The sequence below is a fragment of the Nipponia nippon genome, unplaced genomic scaffold, assembly GCF_047370975.1.
Source record: "Nipponia nippon isolate SJK-2023a ecotype South Korea unplaced genomic scaffold, ASM4737097v1 scaffold_3, whole genome shotgun sequence".
Taxonomy (NCBI): Eukaryota; Metazoa; Chordata; class Aves; order Pelecaniformes; family Threskiornithidae; genus Nipponia; species Nipponia nippon.
The window spans coordinates 120403388-120420859 of NW_028262347.1; the positions used below are offsets into that span (position 1 = coordinate 120403388).

The following is a 17472-nucleotide window of genomic DNA, read 5'->3' on the forward strand; positions in this document are numbered from 1 at the left end:
GTGGATAACTGGAGCTTTACCTTTACGGGCCTCATTTCTAACTGGTAGTACAACTGGGTAATACAACTGTTTGTTAGGAGAAAAGAAAAAAAATCTCAAAACTGCTTTTTCATTTCACATCCTCAAGGAACCTGGACAGACAAAGGCAACCACACAAAACTTGACTGTTCTTGCCTGTGTGTTTGCTGAAATATCCCCCTTGCAAATAAATTACATGAAGCATTTTACTAACCACCATTTGTTTACATGTTTAAATATTTAAGTTCATGGTTAAAACGGTGGAAATCTTGCTTTATAAGCTCCATATTGGAAGACTAAAAATCCTAAAATGCCCTCTTGATGTAGACCCAAATCAATGCAGTTAAGCAAAGTCAAATTACACTTCCTGGTGTTGGCCGACTACAATATAATTAAATTTATCCAATTAGCTTAAGGGAAAAAAATTGTAAGGAGGACATCACCCGTTAAAATGTCATAAGTCAGTGTTAAGAACTTAGACCCCTCTTGCTCCTGGTATCATTTAAAGCATCTCCCAGAGAGAAAGAGCACTGTGAGATCAAAATCTTTTGGAGTCTGGTGAGCCAAATGCACAGAACAGATTTTATAATCACATGCAAAAGCAAAACTCTCTTTTCCCCTCCTCTCATCGCCTCCGTGGAGCAGGAACATTTACGCCTAAGTATTTTGAAATCTACAGATTTCTATGAAGCACTCTAACACCGCTTCATTCAGCATGAACAACTGCCTCCAAGCTATTTGTTTAAGGCCACCCCATAAGCACAGAACCGCACCCCACAACCGGCCCCATTTCAATCTGCAGGTCTCTGGAGAACTGAAGTGCTAGTTACCGGTTAACGCTGCAGACCACACTGTGGCTTTCAAGCTCTGCCTTTTTATACTTCAGACACACAGTGCCAGCAGTAGTTAACACTGTTCTTTAGAGAACAAATTATACCCCTCTTCATAACTTTATAAGGATTGAAAACTAGAGAAGATCATAACTCTTCCTGAATGATTATCTAACAGCAATAAACAGAAGCTTCAAGCAGTGGAAACCTGCAACAACCCGTAAATGCTCTGCATTTGGTTTTAAAAGTTCACAGACTTTCTTCCCACACCAGTGGGACTCCTCTACCACTGATCTAGCACGTTTCCAGATCAGGTATTACTAATACCCAGCTGTTCATGTGCATGCTCATTTGTAAAACTGCAAAACATTTTCGCTCCAGTAGTCTCTCCAGCTTCACTCTCGTGATCATCCACCCTGAACTGCAGTGCTTAGATTTACCAGAACATTTTCTTTCCCTTCCTCCAAGTCAGAAGTTCTTCCATGAAAAACTTTGCTTCTTCACATGGAAACTGAGTTTCAGACATTTCCACTGCTAATGACTTGGAACCTGCTTGAAAGACAGCAGAGCCTTTGCTCCTCAGACCACTTCAGCTGACCCAGCCAGTGCCCAACTAATGTATTCAGTACCTGATGTGGAATGGGCTGAAAACACTATTTAAATCAGCATGCTGTTTCTCCACAAAAGAAAACAGCCAAATGGAAAATACAGGTAGTCCTGAGGATGGTACAGAAATTAAAAATAGTACAGACTGCAAGTGCTGGAAAGTCGCAGATAAGAATGACTCACTTCATAACTTACGCTTTACAATAAGCTAAATATCAAGAAAATTTACCACCAAAAGCCATGGCTGCAAAATGTCACCTAATTTCCACCAGACCTCCCAAGATCTATAGGAAAAGGCAAAGCAGATACCAAGTCGTCTTTTGTGTGTTACAGAAGAGGAGGCTTTTCAGGAAATTGCATTATATTCATATCAATACAAATACCAAAACAAAGCAAAGTGAAGAATCTTGAGCTCTCAAGGAAACCAGTGGCAACTACAGAAACAAACATCAGCAGTGACTCAGCACAAGTGAATACACAGGAAAACATAGGCACAAAGTTAGTCAGCTGGGTGATTCTCAAGCTACTGGCAGAGGAACCCAGGAGGAAACTTCATCCAATTTTCCAGCGAAGTCCTGAACTGGAATTAGCACGGTTGCGCTGAGTCTCTTAACTAATGGGCCCTACTTAGATGGGGCCAAGGACCTGGGGTACAGTGCATCCACCCTCTTAATATCCCCAATATGGCAGCAAGCCAGCTCTGTGCCTATCTGTTCTATCCATGCCACAGGTAGCAGTAGGCAGATTCGCAACTTTCCTACACTAGCTTGTGCTTAGAAAGCAGAGTCCATTAAAAGCAGACAAAAACTAAAGAAACTGTGTTCTTGAAGAAAATAACTTTACCTGGTCCTGAAGCTTCTGAAACATGAGAGGGTGAGGTGTCTCCAAAATGGTCTCGTTCAAACGGGACTGCCCTTCAACGTTGACTTGGGAGGAAGCTTTACTGGACAGGAAAGTCATGTAAATTTCTTTAGCTTTTTCTTGCATCTGCAAAAGGACATATTTATTTAAAGAATTATTTGCTGTGGGAATATATTCTGTATTTGTTCATGTTTTATTGGAGACTGCTCTGGCTCACAAGTAAGTGAGGTTCACATCTTAAACCCAAAACATAGTCCGAATTAAAAAAGAAAAAAAGTAACAAAACAAATATACATAGATTATCTTATTTGTGGATATTCATTTGTACTGGAGGAAAAACATCTCTGCAGGCCAACTCCTGCACTGACATTAGTGGAAGCTACCAGTATTCGGCACTTAGGTTAAACAGCAGGTTGTGATGTTTGAATCTGAGCATCCAGTGTAAAACTCCTCAGCATCATCAACTAGGCCTTGTCTTCACTATTTAGAAGACGATTTTTACTAACAGATAACCAGCCTGCGCAAGGAACCCAGAGAGAAAAACCACCGTGGAAACTTAATCTTACTGCAAGGCAAAAGTATGCAAAGTTAGTGTATAATCCATGCTACTGATAAACAACCTCATCATACTACGTGCTTTGTCATAACTATGTTTTTACCTTAAGGCAGCTCATGTGCAACACTGGCTACATGATTAAAAAAACCCAACAAGTATTTTTTTGTCTAATGGTAAAGATAAGATTCTCAAGAGACTCCGAAAGCTGATAAATAAGGGTAGGTGTGACTTGCATAAGGCAGCTTGTTAGTGTTTGCCCTGATTTCAGCAACCCTGTTTCAGTGGTCTTCTCTTGATAAATCAGTAACAGCGATAACATTTTGACCCAACCTAGCATCTTTAAGCTTCAAAGCAGTAAACGAGTGACCACAATCCCCTGAAATTCAATGCAAGCTCCTCCTTGACCAGAAGGTCGGATAAGAGAAAGCCAGTGGGGGAGAAGGGAGCCAAGCCTCCCTGCTGCAATCTGAATGCTGCACACTGAAAGCAAGGCCCGTGCAGCAGCAGGCACTGTACGATCACGAGCCGTGGGTACTTGTCCACATTCCCCATTGCACATCTAATGAGCAACCGCATCTCCAGACCAGCACCAACTACAGGGCTGTGTCCTTGATGAGAAGTGGGCTTGAGGAAGGAAGCTTTTAAACCCTTGCCCAAGAAGGAGTCACAGACTTACTTTCATGTTTTACAGCTGAGAATCAACATTTGGGGATAATTAGAAGGAAAGCTACATGTGTCTGACAATTCACAAGGCCTAAAGAGTTAACTCTCTCACTGCTGAAGGGGACACACATTTTCCAGGAGTATTCCTTTTTAAAACAGATTATTCATCTGATGGGTAGAACATCATGCGTCAGGTGCATTAGGTCACAATGAAGTGTTTTAACAATTTCCAATCTTTCCAGTTTCACAGATCAGGGAGGACTGGGTCAGCCACGTCTGTTCTAAATGAGCAATTAATCCAATCGATCAGAGGTGTGACTGCTTTAACTGGTAAAGTTAATACCCTAATGCAGACACAGTAAAGGCACCTTTAGCTATTATCACACGAGCAAGCGTAAGTGATTGTACTGACTCTCAGTCCTACCTAAATAACTTCTGAACCTCCTGTCCAATTTCAACCATATTTAAGAGAAGGGCAAAGGAGTGAGAAATAATTACCCTCCTACCGATTCAATGGAAAAGAGTGGCGAGAGAAAAGAAAGGGAGAGAAAAAGTAGTACAAGCACCAAGGGAAAAGCTGCAGTATATGTTCAAAAGTTATCTACTCTACCTGAACTGCCAGCATGTACTTAGCTGCTGGCTAATCGATGCACACATAGCTCCACGTCAGCCACGACACAACGTGCCGCTTGCCCAAGGAACGTAGGAGCAAGCTGGGCACTGGAGAGAAAGAGTAGAGGAAGGCTTGAGGGGAAACGCGAAACTAGAAGTACTGTGAGGAAGTTTAAAGAACATGGTGGGGAACGAGAGGATTGTGTGGGAGGTTGGTGAAATGGGGAGGATCGCTGGATTTTGTGGGGAAGAATGACAAAGAAAGGAAGTGAAAGAGCTGCGGTAGGGAGAGGGGGGTGTTGGAGGGACACAGGGGACCTGACTTTGTAGTAATGGGGAAATATGGAAATGCACAGCTAAACATTATCGGTTCTGCTGGACGTGGAATAACTGTTATGCTACATCTATGCTTCAGTAGTGAAGCATCAGTTTAACTACAATGTGTTGTTTTTTTTTTTAAAGAAAGTGCAGTTAAAGCTGCCAGTATGTTTATACATCCCCCAAATAATATTCAGGGAGAGCCAGATTCAAGCGGAGGAGACAGCAATGTTCCCCATTCAGTGGGTGGCATTCTTTGTTCTGTGTCAGCCTGAAACGAACGCCTCAGCACAGGGGACTCTGGAATTTAAACAATACTTAAACTGGGATCTTGTTCACAGGTGGTTATTAAAAGATTTCTGGCACTTTTCACTTACATCTGTGTGCTCGCCCCAGCATCCGTGCCAAATTCCCATTTGGAGTATGAAGTTCTGTCTACAGAAATCCCCCTCACTATTTCAAGTGGATACAATATTCTTTCCCACTTCCTTTCCTAAGGTCAAATTCAGCTCTCAAGCATGTGTCGTTCCCAAATGAGGTGAATGGAAGTCCCAGATGCTCATCAGAACAGGCTCCAGCAGTCAGCAGCTGTGCAGCATTACCCAGTCCTGCTTAACCATTGCCACATTGGGAAGTGGCAGAATAGGTATACTTTGTTCTGAAATTGTTCTCTACAACACTTCTCGACATGGGTATTTTGGTGCGTTTTAGCAATAGCTGAAAACATTCCCTGTTGTTTGAAGCATTCGTTACAATCTCTAATTTATTTTTAAAGCTCAGCTGCAAGAGAAGAAACATTTAAACCTTGGGAAGTAGCACAATGGACATGTTGTTTATTTCATTAACCATCGCAAACGCAACAGCATATGACTAACTCCAATAAAATATTTAAAGTTAAATTTTATTCACTTATCCCCACCACTCCCATTTCAATAACTAAATATGTGCCCTAAGATGAGGACCATATGGGTGGCAGCAGAGCTCACTGCTACAAGTGGACTTGACCCAATTCCTTCCTCAATCTTCACTAATAATTACATTTCTATTTTAACTTCCATTTTAAAGGAATATCCTTTTTTATTTTAAACTACAGAGATGTGTCTTGAGCTGAGGGGAGGAGTTTGTGCTTTCCTGCTGCAAGAAGATGGGCTGAATCCAGTCCATCTAAAACCTGGCTAGACCAGTAATATCTGCTTGCTGCCTAGCTCTGCAGATGCTAAAAACCTTCCCTGAAACATGCATGCATTTGGTATTAGCTCACCCAAACACGAAAATAAACGCAAACTCATGGAGCGGTCTGGTCTGAACTCCATTTCTGCTTTCTCCTGACCAAGCATTCCCATCACTAGTCTAGAGCCAACACAATAGTCAAGAGCCTGGCTTCTTCTTGCCAGCGCTCCCTCTGGTCCCGTGATCTGGCAACCCTGGCCACACAGTGGCTCACATTCAAGAGGAAGGGGACAGAGAAGATGTATCTGCACAGCATCTTGCAAGATCTGTCTGTGTTGGCTTGATACAGTCAGCTTCTAGGCAGAGCCCATGTGACTGTGGTTAGAGTAATGACTGAGCCAAATTTAGTAAGTCTTGAGGAAAGGCCCAGGATATTTTCTTAGAACGGCACTATCGCAGTTAGACAGTTTGCAACCAACAGAAAGCAGGAGCAGAGTGAGTCTGCAGCTACCTGCGAAGACCAGAAAGGACATGAGGGAAGGGCAGAACATTTACTGAGCCAGCCACCCTAGTGGTACACCAGCCTACACACAACCAAACACTGCTCCAGGCTGACGCAGAAGGGACAACAATAACACTAGGCGCAATGGACATCTAATCCGCTGGCCAGGTGGTGACCTTTGTGCAAGTTTAAACCCACCAAGAAAAACCCCACGCTAACACTCTCATGTCAAGTAATGAAAAGTTTATCTTATACTTTAAAAATATGAAAAAAAAACCCCCAAACCATTCAATATGGGTTCAATTGAAATCAGCTTCCTCTGACCAAAAGTCTAAGTGTCTACGAGCTAGTTTCTGTGGTAAACCAGTTTTAATGAGAAGCAGGTTATAAAACAAGTAAAAAGTTGGGTTTAGAATACTTTCCTCACATCAGACAGATATAAAGTGATTTCTGCAAGAGTCACTTTCAGAAGACAAATTCATGATTCATGCTACCATAAACACTGGAAAGATTTCTATTTTTAGTCCTTTTTCTAGCTTTGTAAATTATCTAAACAAAGCCATCCATAAGGAGTAGCTATAAAAATTTACTGTAAGTCTGTCTCATTCTAAAGCACATTTATTCTAGCCAGCTATAATAGCTTTGCTAGTGCTAGACTAGATTGACCATACTGTGTAACGATTGGTACGGAATAATTAATGGAACCTAGTTAAGTCTCTGTCCATTCATTTCGCAATTCATTCAAGAATTCACAAAGCTATTATGTCTATACATCAGTTTACCATTTCCTGTACTAGCACATGCAATCTTAAAATACATAAAGAGATGGAAATTATTTAGCAAGGGAAAATACGATTATTATCCCATTACAAAACGTGGGACCTTACAGAAGGATTTTCCACTTTCATTTCCATTTTAAAACGCAGTTTGATACCTGTCCAAGGGGTATCAAGCAAAGGCTACCTACCTCTTGGCAAGGACACTGTATGACGTTGCACAACGTACAAAGGAAAAATATCTGCCCTGTACAAAGCAAAGCGTTCTTCCTATTTGGTCGTGGACTGTTATGCTGGCCTTTACTTCACCAGCTCAGAAAGTTTTTAATTGAGTAGGGAGATCAAGAATGCCTTAATGCCCAGCCCAGCATACCAAACGTAGCAGCCAAGATGCTGTACGGGCATTTGGGGACAAAAGAGAGGAAATGCTTTGTCACAGACTGACAATAATGAGATCTGCAGCTTGTGCCAAGGCAGAGCCAGGTCAGTGGGACTGACAGTGCCACGCTTGCCCAGACAGGAGGTGGCTTCCAGTGCAACCCAGACACGCTGCAGCTGAAACATTCCCTCACAGGCGAGGGGACAGGAGGACTCCGCGCCTCGCTCCAGCGACTGATACTGCTGCCACCATAGTGGCACCTAGCACAATTCCCTCTTTTATGCCATCGCATTTACTTTATTTCTCTTTCTGCCTTACACCTTACAGAAAAACAGCCCAATTAGTCATTCTTTTCTGAAGACTATCTGCATGCGTGGACCTTAATGAGCGAGGGAAGCAGCTAAAGACGCAAAGCTGAAATAGTGCTAAATTTTACAAAGTGTGCAGTCAAATTGAACATTTTCCTCATCTTGCAAAAATAATTATTTTTGTATTTTTTATGGATCTATCAATACCAAAAAATATTCACAACTGAAACAAGCAAATTGTTTTGAGGGGAATGCTTTTTCAGTGCAAAATAGAGAATATTTACAGAAAGTAAACTCCCCTCTCAAAAATATGTTCTGTTGAAAATCCAGGGATTTCTTTTTTGTTGAAAATCTTCTGGGAAACAGTTTCAGCTGACAATATTTGACTGACCTTAAGAGAGGAATCCTGCAGTCCGGACACAGCTCTCTTACGCCTGCACTTTATAATGCCCCTAGTAGCCCAGTTCCCCCACCCGGTTCCTATTCCTTGATGTTTCTGACATTACTCAAAGCACGTATGGTCCCATTGGAAGCAGGTTTAAGTGGCATTTTCCCAGCCTCACCTCCTCATGGTACTTGACTTACTTTGGCCAGAAGTGCAAAAAGGGCTGTACATTTGCACCCGTTGCCTTCTAAAATGCTCCCTTTGGCAACAAAAGCTGCACACACATGAAAAGCATAAAGGTGAAATTTCAAAAAAAAGGGCTTATGGCATTTAGGAGTCTGACTCTCAAGGACAGTGATGCTCAGCTGGAGTTTTGAAACTACTTCATTTCATGCTCACAGAATCCTCATCTCAAAGATCAAATAAATTTGGAATTTCTCAAAAAAAAAATTCACAAAAACATTTTCAGAAACAAGCAAACAAAACACGGTACATATTTCAGGCCTGACTCTATAGGCTTCAAAGCCTAAAGGTGAAAGTGGATTTTGTGTTCCTGGTGGATCTAAATGTAGGCAGTGGAAAAAAACTTACTGGAGGTGGCTGGGTGAAAAATTTCCAACACAATATTTTCTACTAGAAAAATATGGCTTTCATGAAAATGAAAATGCTCTGCAGGTATATATAAATTTGAATAAATATTTAAAGAAAAAAGTCTAAATGGACCCTCAATTTCTTTTGTTTTGTAACTTGTAATTTGACAAGGCAAAACTTTTCATTTTGGTATTGTAAAACATTTTGTTTGCACTGTTTTTTATTTTTATGTTTTACTGAAGTATTATAATGGTGTAATTTTCATGTAATAGCTGTTATGCTTTAGAAAAAGTCCTGAATGAAACATCTTTATATTTTCCAGCAAGATGATGCAACATCACTGAATGAAACCTTTCGCTATTCCCAAGCAACAACAAAAAGCTCAGAGTTTTCAAAACATGGGAAACTTGACAATTTCAGCATTTTGGTTTGATTTGAAATAGAACCAGCTTTGTTTCCAAACAATTCCACCGCTGTGATTTCAGTGCAATTTCTTCAAATATATTTATTTGCATTCACATGAAGCATGTTATGCAACAGAAACGTTACAGCTCCAGCTCTGCTACTGAAACTTTGTTGACAAGTAAAATTTCTTTAGGAAACATACCTGTTTTTTTCCCTGTGTTTTCTTAAATTCTTCACATGCTAGCCAGAACAAAACATTTTCTTCACTAAATTCTTTCTTTAAAAATTCCTAGGGAAAAGCAAAACAAGCAAACAAATGTTAGATTTCTCAATTGTCTTTCTCTCTCCCAACTACAGCTATTAAAACTAGAAGCTGCCTAGGGCTAGCTTTACCACGATAGGAGTTTACTTAATACAGCATAACAGAACCACTGCATCAGTGCATCTGCACACTACCAAGACACAAATGAACAACTACATATTCAGCACTTTGAAAGCACATTCCAGGAGAATGATAAGCTACATTTAATCTCAGAGCACATCAGTAACTAACAAGAAGAGTTTCTTCAGTCTCCCTTAAATAACTCGAGCAATTTTACAGTCATTACTCAAAGGGAAATCCAAAAATACATGGATTCATTAGCAGGTGAGTATAATGAACTATTTTAATGAGAGTCACAGATCACTTGAGATTCTCATCTAGTATCTTTCTGATTTTTTAATGAGTAAAATCTCTACAAATAAAAGTGTTTCTAAACATGATCATCAGTGGCAATAAATTCACTTAAGTAAACTAAAGCAGAAGATGTATTTGCGTTCTCTAGACAGTGTTTAAACAACACACTCCTCCAAAAGCGAGGCATGTTTTAAAATGGGGAAAAAAAGTACACTAAATTTCTTTATAAAACATAATGATTGAAATATTTATAGCTCTGAGATCATCAGTCTTTTCTTTCAAGTGTTGGAAAATACAGATCAAGTAACACCAATAATTACATAGCACCAAGATTACTTTTTTTTTTTTTTTTTTTTTTTTAAGAATTCTACATCACAGTGTTTTGTAATTCTAGTTTACATCACTTGTCAAAACAGTCTGGCAGGAAACCATTTTATCCCAGTGCATTTTATCAGTGCTTGGTATGGCAAAACCATACTCAAGCAGGTAGTTCCTATTCCTATAGCTAATATGGCAAGAAGGTCTTGAAAAACCAACTTGCCACCCTCACCTCATTAAGCCTCAAGCCTGCATTTTGAGCTGCACAAGCCCGCACTTTGTAGTAAACTTAAAGGGAATTCTTTTCAGTACAGCTGCTGCCACACAGAGTAAGAGCCACACAGTTATCAGGCTCAGGAGCTGTTAGTGGTAACTCATTGCTTAAGTAAGGGCAACGTATGAGAATAAAGAGCGCAGGATCAGTCCTCAGTGATAAATAATGCTTGGCAAGGAGATCAGTGGCTCAAGGACTGTAGTTTATCCTACAGTAACTCGTTAATGCTTGCAACAGCTGATAGATCCGATTAGAAAGATGCAACCAAAAGTCTTCCATGTGCCTTACGAGAGCAAGCTGCAGTGGGCAGAAGGCACTACCTCAGAAGCTCAGCAAATGCCAAAGCTCCAACTCTGCCACCTCTGCTCAGGGTACGTATCTAGAAGGATGCATGCCTATGTGCTTACAGCACTGGCACAGCTGCATCTTTTATGCTGAGGCTCATTCAGTTTTAAAACCTAATTTTGGTTTATATAAATATCGATAGGTAATATAACAACCCTAAATCGTTTCACTCCTTCTGGATCTTCGAGGAGGTTCTCCAGCGACGTGGCCCATTTTGAGGTTCCTTTCAAGGTGTGGTGGCTGCTGCTTGGGTGACCCTCGCTGTCATTTATCTCTGGAAAAAATTGAAAAAAATGCCATCTTCGTTAGAAGCGATGAATGTCACATGCATTTCTTCCCCATTGCCCTCTCCGTGCTTCGATTACAGCTGCTCTTTTTAAAAGAAACACCATAAAACTGAAAATAAACACACACACATATTTGAATTCTGCTTTGCCTGTAAGGAGGCAAAAATGCCTTGCAGTTAGATAATTCGTGAGCATGTAAATAGGCACTGTCACTTTTTTATAGGAGTTCAAGCACCTTTTGCATGTGGAACACAATGACCGCAGCCTGTGTAGTAAAAGGACCATTTGCCTTTTGTTCTGGCACCGTCAACAACGTTGGCTTCTATAATGCAGTCACACACATGAAATCTGTTTTTAAGAAAAGAATCATCACTGCAGGTTGGGAAAAGGCAAAGAGAAAAAGAAAAATAATGCTTTGTTTAGCCGGAGAACAAGTGCAATATGTTAACCCAGTCTAACGGGAGGAAAGACAGCTGGCAGAGGAGCCTCATTCCAGCTGCGTCGACTGCTATCGGGCAAGTGGTATTTGGGCGGTTTTTCTGTTCGCTTGTTTGTTTTCAAATCCACTGAAATTCTGCTTTTATAAGGTGTACTGGACTGTGCTCACATCTTATTTACCAGCCAGCCTTCTCATAGATAGAATAGATGGTATACATTTTTGAATGTTTCTGTCCCAGGCACAAGTATGTTACATCCAAGGCTGGTGATGCCAAAAAAATTGTTTGCTGGCTACCCATCAGAAAACCTATTACTTGGGAACACTCCAGGAATTTTACTGCTGATCTGAAAAACTCTAAAAAAGACATAAAGCGCTTGGCCTCCTTTCCTCCCCCCACGAAATGCCCAGGGAAGACAGGAGTGCAGGCTATGAGAAGTCAGGCTGAGCGCTCCACTTCATCACTACACACTGGAAAGGTGCACAAAACTCTCACTGTAATCAATACAGCTTCTATTTATTTTTATAACCCCCTTCATTTCTCCCTACTAACATATTGGAAATACAGATCTTATTAACTTCTGCTTAAGCTCTGTTAAAAAAAAAAAAAACAACAACCTTTCTCCACCATGAAACTAAACCTCAGCAAGTATCTCAAAAAACTATCTATGCAGAGCTATACTATCAGATGCCCTTTTCAGCTAGTAGCTAGAATGATAAATGCTAAGGTTAAAGCCCTACAAAATATTGGCACGACAGCAAAGCCTACTGAGTTTTGGCTGGTAGGGACCTGTAGAGTCTATTTGTTTTTCTAACAGTGAGATGGACCACTGTTTTAAATGAACGAACATCTCCTCCCTTGATAGGAGTGGGTTTTTTATACAAGAGAAATTACAAAGCTGGAAAAGAGGTAAAGTTTCTGGAGCTGTGGATTCCATACCCACTGCCTAATACCGAGAGATCTACGCTCATGCCCCAAGTGAATACAGACATAAAAGAAAGGAACGCACCTAAAATGATTGAGCAAATGGTCACCGCAGGCTACATTTTTCATGTGTAGATCCTGTCTCTCCATTGCCTGTCCTGCTCTCGCTCTACGATGCAGTTACAGCACCAACCTGAAATTTCTTACACAATGAATGCATGACTCTACGCCTGCACAAAACCCTTCAGGACCCAAGATCATAACCAATTTGGGTAAGGACTGTGACAAATTGGTCACCAAAGCAGCAAGCATACCTACAGCTCTGTATAAGAAACACAGTCTGCTAGTTAAAGGCCAAGAGTCAGAACCTGGGGATTGTCTCCAAACCACTACTGCAGACTTCATATATGACACGAGTACAACTGTGCCTCAGTTTCCCCTCCCCTCATGCAAAAGGATGTGGTTCTTGATTATCGCTTGCAAAATTTATTTTAGGAACCTGACTCAAAGTATCTGGGCATCTCATCTTAGTAATATCTGTGAGATTTAAGTGGGAATAGCCAAGTACACTGGAGCAGAACACAATTACCTCTGAGGAGCTTGAGTCGCTTGTTATGATCACTCTCACCTGCAAGCAGAATGGCAGCTCTGTGTGTACAGCTGCTAATGGCCTGAAGAACCAGGCCATTCCCTTATTGAATATCTGATTTAGCACAAAACATATGGGAGTGAAATTTTATTCCTAGTGTTTCTTTTCCAGCCAAATTTTAAGTGGACATTAATGATTGCTTTGAAAAGCATGTATTTCAATGAGCCAGTACAGCCAATACAGGACAGACCCAGCACCATGAAAACCTAAAAAAAAACTTTCTAATGAGCAGACAAGGCCGGAACAAGTGCTTCCATGCACCCAGGATACATCGATCTGCTTCCCCTCAGCTTCCACTGGTCTCTCATTTTACTGCTGGCCATTCACTGTCCTCCCTGATCACCACTCTCCCCAGCTTCCTCCCACTTCCAGCCTACCCAGCACAACCCCAGTCCACCCACCATTCACGTGTCGTCGTCGTCCCTCCCCCGTCACCCTCCAAACCCTGCGCTCTCCGATGACCCCGCTCCCTTTCTCCCTATCTTCTCCTCCTACAACCTTAGTAGAGAAAAATTTGGTTTTGAAGGGAGGACCTACATGACTGCTTCCTAATGTCCATTCTGCTGAGCCCTGTTGTACAGGACTCTCTTACTCAGTTTGTTTCCCCACTTAACCAGCTCCCCGCAACCCAAAAAGTACCATGGTACTAAGATGAGGCCTGTCGATCCATTGCTCGTGCAACGCAACCCTTTCATTTACCCCTCGCCTCACTTACTCAAGCTGCGAGTTCCCCAGAGCAGAGGCTACGGGATGGCACGGGTGCTGGGCAGCTCTGCCGAGCCGGCGCGGGTGCCGCCAGCAGCCACAATCCCAGCTCATCCCAGGCTACAGCTCCCAGCATCAGTCCACACCGAGGCAGGGGACACCAGCCGTAGTGTCGCGGTGGGGGCAGACCCTCGGACCGCCTGTATGTAATAAACACAAAAGGCCAGAGAACGCGCTTGGATCCTGCCAGCAGGTAGTGCAGCACAGCTCTTGTCCTGAGCAGTCCCCCAAAAACACAGTAACTCCATCCAAACAGCCTGCTGGGGACATCGCCTGGCTGGTACCACCTTGCCACAGCTGTGCCGGGGGCAACACGGCTGGCAGGGGCCAAAGCCACGCCAGGGAACGTGCCAAGAGCTGTGGAGGGCTCAGGTCTGTGTGCTGGGCACGGCACCGATCAAGCTCTCTCTCTCCGGGCTGAGTACCATTAATCCCCATGTTCAGTGTTCCTTTGCAACCGCCACAAAACATTAACATTCCCTTTCAGCACAAATGGAAATAGGCTGCACGTCGTACATGACAGTAGGAAACACCCTGACATTTTATGAGGATACTACAACTGCTGGATATTTTTATTATACCCCATTAAATACGCCATCACATACGTTTTTTCTAATACAAAAGTGACCCCCCTGATAAGGATCATAACTTCCCACTCCACACGCTGGTTTCATTCAGCAGATTTGATGTGTGATTTCTAGAATTTTTTTAAGAGCTTAAAAGATAGGAAAGAGGTTTTCCCCACAAATGACTCAAGAAGCTAATCCCCAAATCCACATCCCACAACACATTACTAAATTACCTTACAAATGATACTTCCACTGAAGTACAATTTAATGAAAGTCTGAAACAATTTATTTTAGAAGGCAATACTGCAGTAAATGTAATTACATGAATGACCCTCCTGAAACCTATTTATCTCTGTTTGCTATTTACAAAGATAGCTTTCTCCTGTTAAAATCATCTAGTGACAAAGTTAGGTAATACACACTTGGAAATAACAAGCACGATACCAACGTTTAACAACCAAAATGTATACATTAGCATGATCATTTAAATGAGGAAGGCAGACATTTGCTGTTACTGAAAACTGGGAGATAATTTTGTGCATCAAAAAGGGTATTACAAAATGGCAGTCCTTCCACCAATATTTCTGTAGAAGTAACACACAGAATGTGCAACAGATGATAAACAGGCTAACTACATTTCTTACTGTCACAGGAGAGCGCTCGCTGTCTTTTATGTGGGTTAGAAACCAAGAGAAAGGCAACAAAGCGTGCACAGCGGAGCACAGCGCAAGGTCTCTGCTGGAGCAAACTTTCCACTGAGTGTGCGACCATAGCACAACTGCCTGCACGATGTGCGGTGGCCAGCTGCTTCCACAAACGCGGTAAATGATTAAGTGCTTATTTTAACAGCACCATTATTTTAGAGAAGAACCCTACACGAAGCCAACAAATAGGCAGCTACATTAGCTGGAGCATTATTTTAGAGAAGAATCTTAGAGAAGCTGCCTTCCCCCATCACACAACAGTACCGCTGCATTAGACTGCAGATAAAGGCTCTTTGTAAGCAGTGGATATAACGGTAAGTGCAGCGCTAATAACACTGTAATTATCAGCTGAAGTGTGGTATCAAAAATGGCAAATATTTGCATTCTCCAAACAGGAACTTGGATTGAAACCACAGAAAGCGTCAATAACATCAAAATACACAACTACGCAGGTTGAAACTCACGGTTCTGGCCCTTGCTTTCCCCAAGCACAAAAAAATGTGGAAACTCATCAAACTCTTAGAGATTCGGACACAGCTAATTGAGTTAGACATGCTAATCCGTGCCTTCCAGAAGGGCTACGCACTCCAATGGTGTCCCAAGCCGCTGTCGCTGTCAGACTGCTGATACAGCGGCCGGCGTGGTACCGTATCAAACGGCACAGACTCCCGCACTTGGCAGAACCCCGCCGAACGCACCCCTTACCTCAGTGCCTGTTCCAACTGCCTCCTTCCCGCACGCACCCATTGCAAACGCCTTAACGAAAGACAACCAGCACACAAACAGTAGATATGACAAAAGCACCACGTAAATAGCATATTCCTTATTCTATATTTAAACATTAATATACGTTAAGAAAAGCCTCGATTTCTTCTTGAAGAACTTTGGATCACACTGCCTGCATTTTCCCCTTTTTCACCTGGATCATAAAGCTGCAAGCCACAAACCTTTATTATTACTTTAGTTCTGAATACCTTGTCTTTCCCTACGGTCACCGGAATGCCTATCCAGCAACAATCACCAGTCTAGAATTAATAAATCCAAGGTTATGAAACAGTGGCAAACTTCAGAAGTAGGCAGCTGAAAAGGGAAAATTCCCTTACTTTCCATGTGTCCAAGTGCCACTGGATGAATCCTCACACAACAATTTTTTCCTAGTAGCAGCTGAATTTTAGACCTTTTCACTACAGAAGGGCTGTCCTTTGCATGCCTTGGTTGTTCAAAGCGTGAACCTCAACATCCTCTTTTGACTGTCTCCAACGACAGATGGCTGCTGGATTCCACTTTTAACTATAAGGAAGGAAACTACGGGGACGTTCTGCTTTTGTAGCATCTCTGGAAGTGTTCACCAGACATATATCCTTTTTAAAAAGAAAAAAAAAAAACAAAACAAAACAACTCTAGACAAACACCACGTTTGGCTTTTCTTAGAAAGATTGTAACGTCGTACTGCACATTATAAAACGCAGTACTATTTTCTGGGATTCTGAGGTTGTAACTTTTACCCCAATTGTTGTAGCAATGATATATATCACCCGCTTTGAATCGACAGACTTACAGCACCAGAGACACCGTGCCATGAGACACAGCCCCGTAACAGCACAAACGCGCTACAACGCCCGGCTGCAGCGGGAACTGTGGAGCTCTCGGTTATTTACGCCCTGGTAGCTTCCATTCCTGTTTAAGACGCTCTCTCCAAAGGCAAAAACTCTTCAAAGCCACTTCAGAGCTTGAACAATCGCGCTCTGATGTTCTGGCTATTGCCTCGCTACCCGTAACAGCGACAGGCAGCAGTTCGCAATTAAAATTTGGCTGATGAGGCATAAACCCGAGCAGAATCCGGTTCCCTCTTCGCTGCCGGAGCGGGAAGAACCGCGCTCCCCTCCCGGGCGCCGTGGGTTCACGCACCTCGGCGGGCTCCCACCGCCCCTCCCCGGTCGCCCCCTCGGCCCCCGGCCGGGCAGAGCCGCGCCGCGCCGTGCACGATGTGAGAGACCCGGGGAGGGGCCCACGGCGAGGCGACCGCCCCGCGGAGGAGATGAAGCCCGCCGAGCCCCGCCGGACGCGGGTACCGGAGCGCCGGGCGGAGGAGCCGGCGCGGCCCAGGTAACGGAGCTGAGCCACGAGCGCTGCCGGCTGTGGGCTCGCTCGGCTCCCCCGGGCCGGCGGAGCGACAGCCCGGCCGTGCGAAACCGCCGCGCCGCCGAAAGGGCGGGAGACCCGCTCCCGGCCGGGCCCCCCCGCTCACCACCCCCCGCCGCCGGGAGGGGGCTCGGCCGCGCTTCCCTTCCCCGACGCGCGGGGGAGAGAGAAGCGCAGCCCTTCCCGGGCCGGCCGCGCCTCCTCCGGCGGCAGCGGCAGCCGCCGGGGCCGGGGGTCCCTTACCTGACGGCGGGCGCTTCCTGCTGAGGCGGCTGACGGCCCGGTTGAACATCTCGGGGGCGGCGGCGCGGCCCCGCGCTGCCCGGAGCCGGAGGGGGCGGCCGCGCCTTCCCGCTCCCCTCCGGGCAGGCGCCCCGCGCCGCCCCGTCCCGCCCCGCTCCC

General features: G+C 43.6%; 1 protein-coding gene across 5 annotated transcripts in view; it reads right to left on the minus strand.

Annotated features, from left to right (window-relative positions):
• Positions 1–17472, minus strand: part of RGS10 (regulator of G protein signaling 10) — a 41953-nt gene extending 24481 nt beyond the window's left edge. Inside the window, exons 1-5 of one of the 5 annotated variants that reach the window (XM_087767529.1) lie at positions 12327–12494; positions 11116–11228; positions 10749–10867; positions 9183–9269; positions 2298–2441 (exon numbers count right to left, since the gene is read on the minus strand). In XM_087767529.1, coding sequence (XP_087623655.1) covers positions 2298–2441; positions 9183–9269; positions 10749–10867; positions 11116–11228; positions 12327–12391 — 528 coding nt within the window. In that variant the 5' untranslated portion in view covers positions 12392–12494. Of the gene's footprint in view, positions 1–2297; positions 2442–9182; positions 9270–10748; positions 10868–11115; positions 11229–12326; positions 12495–16031; positions 16290–17313 lie in introns of those variants that run through there. The other 4 variants (XM_087767531.1, XM_087767528.1, XM_087767530.1 and 1 more) reach the window with 4 other exon arrangements.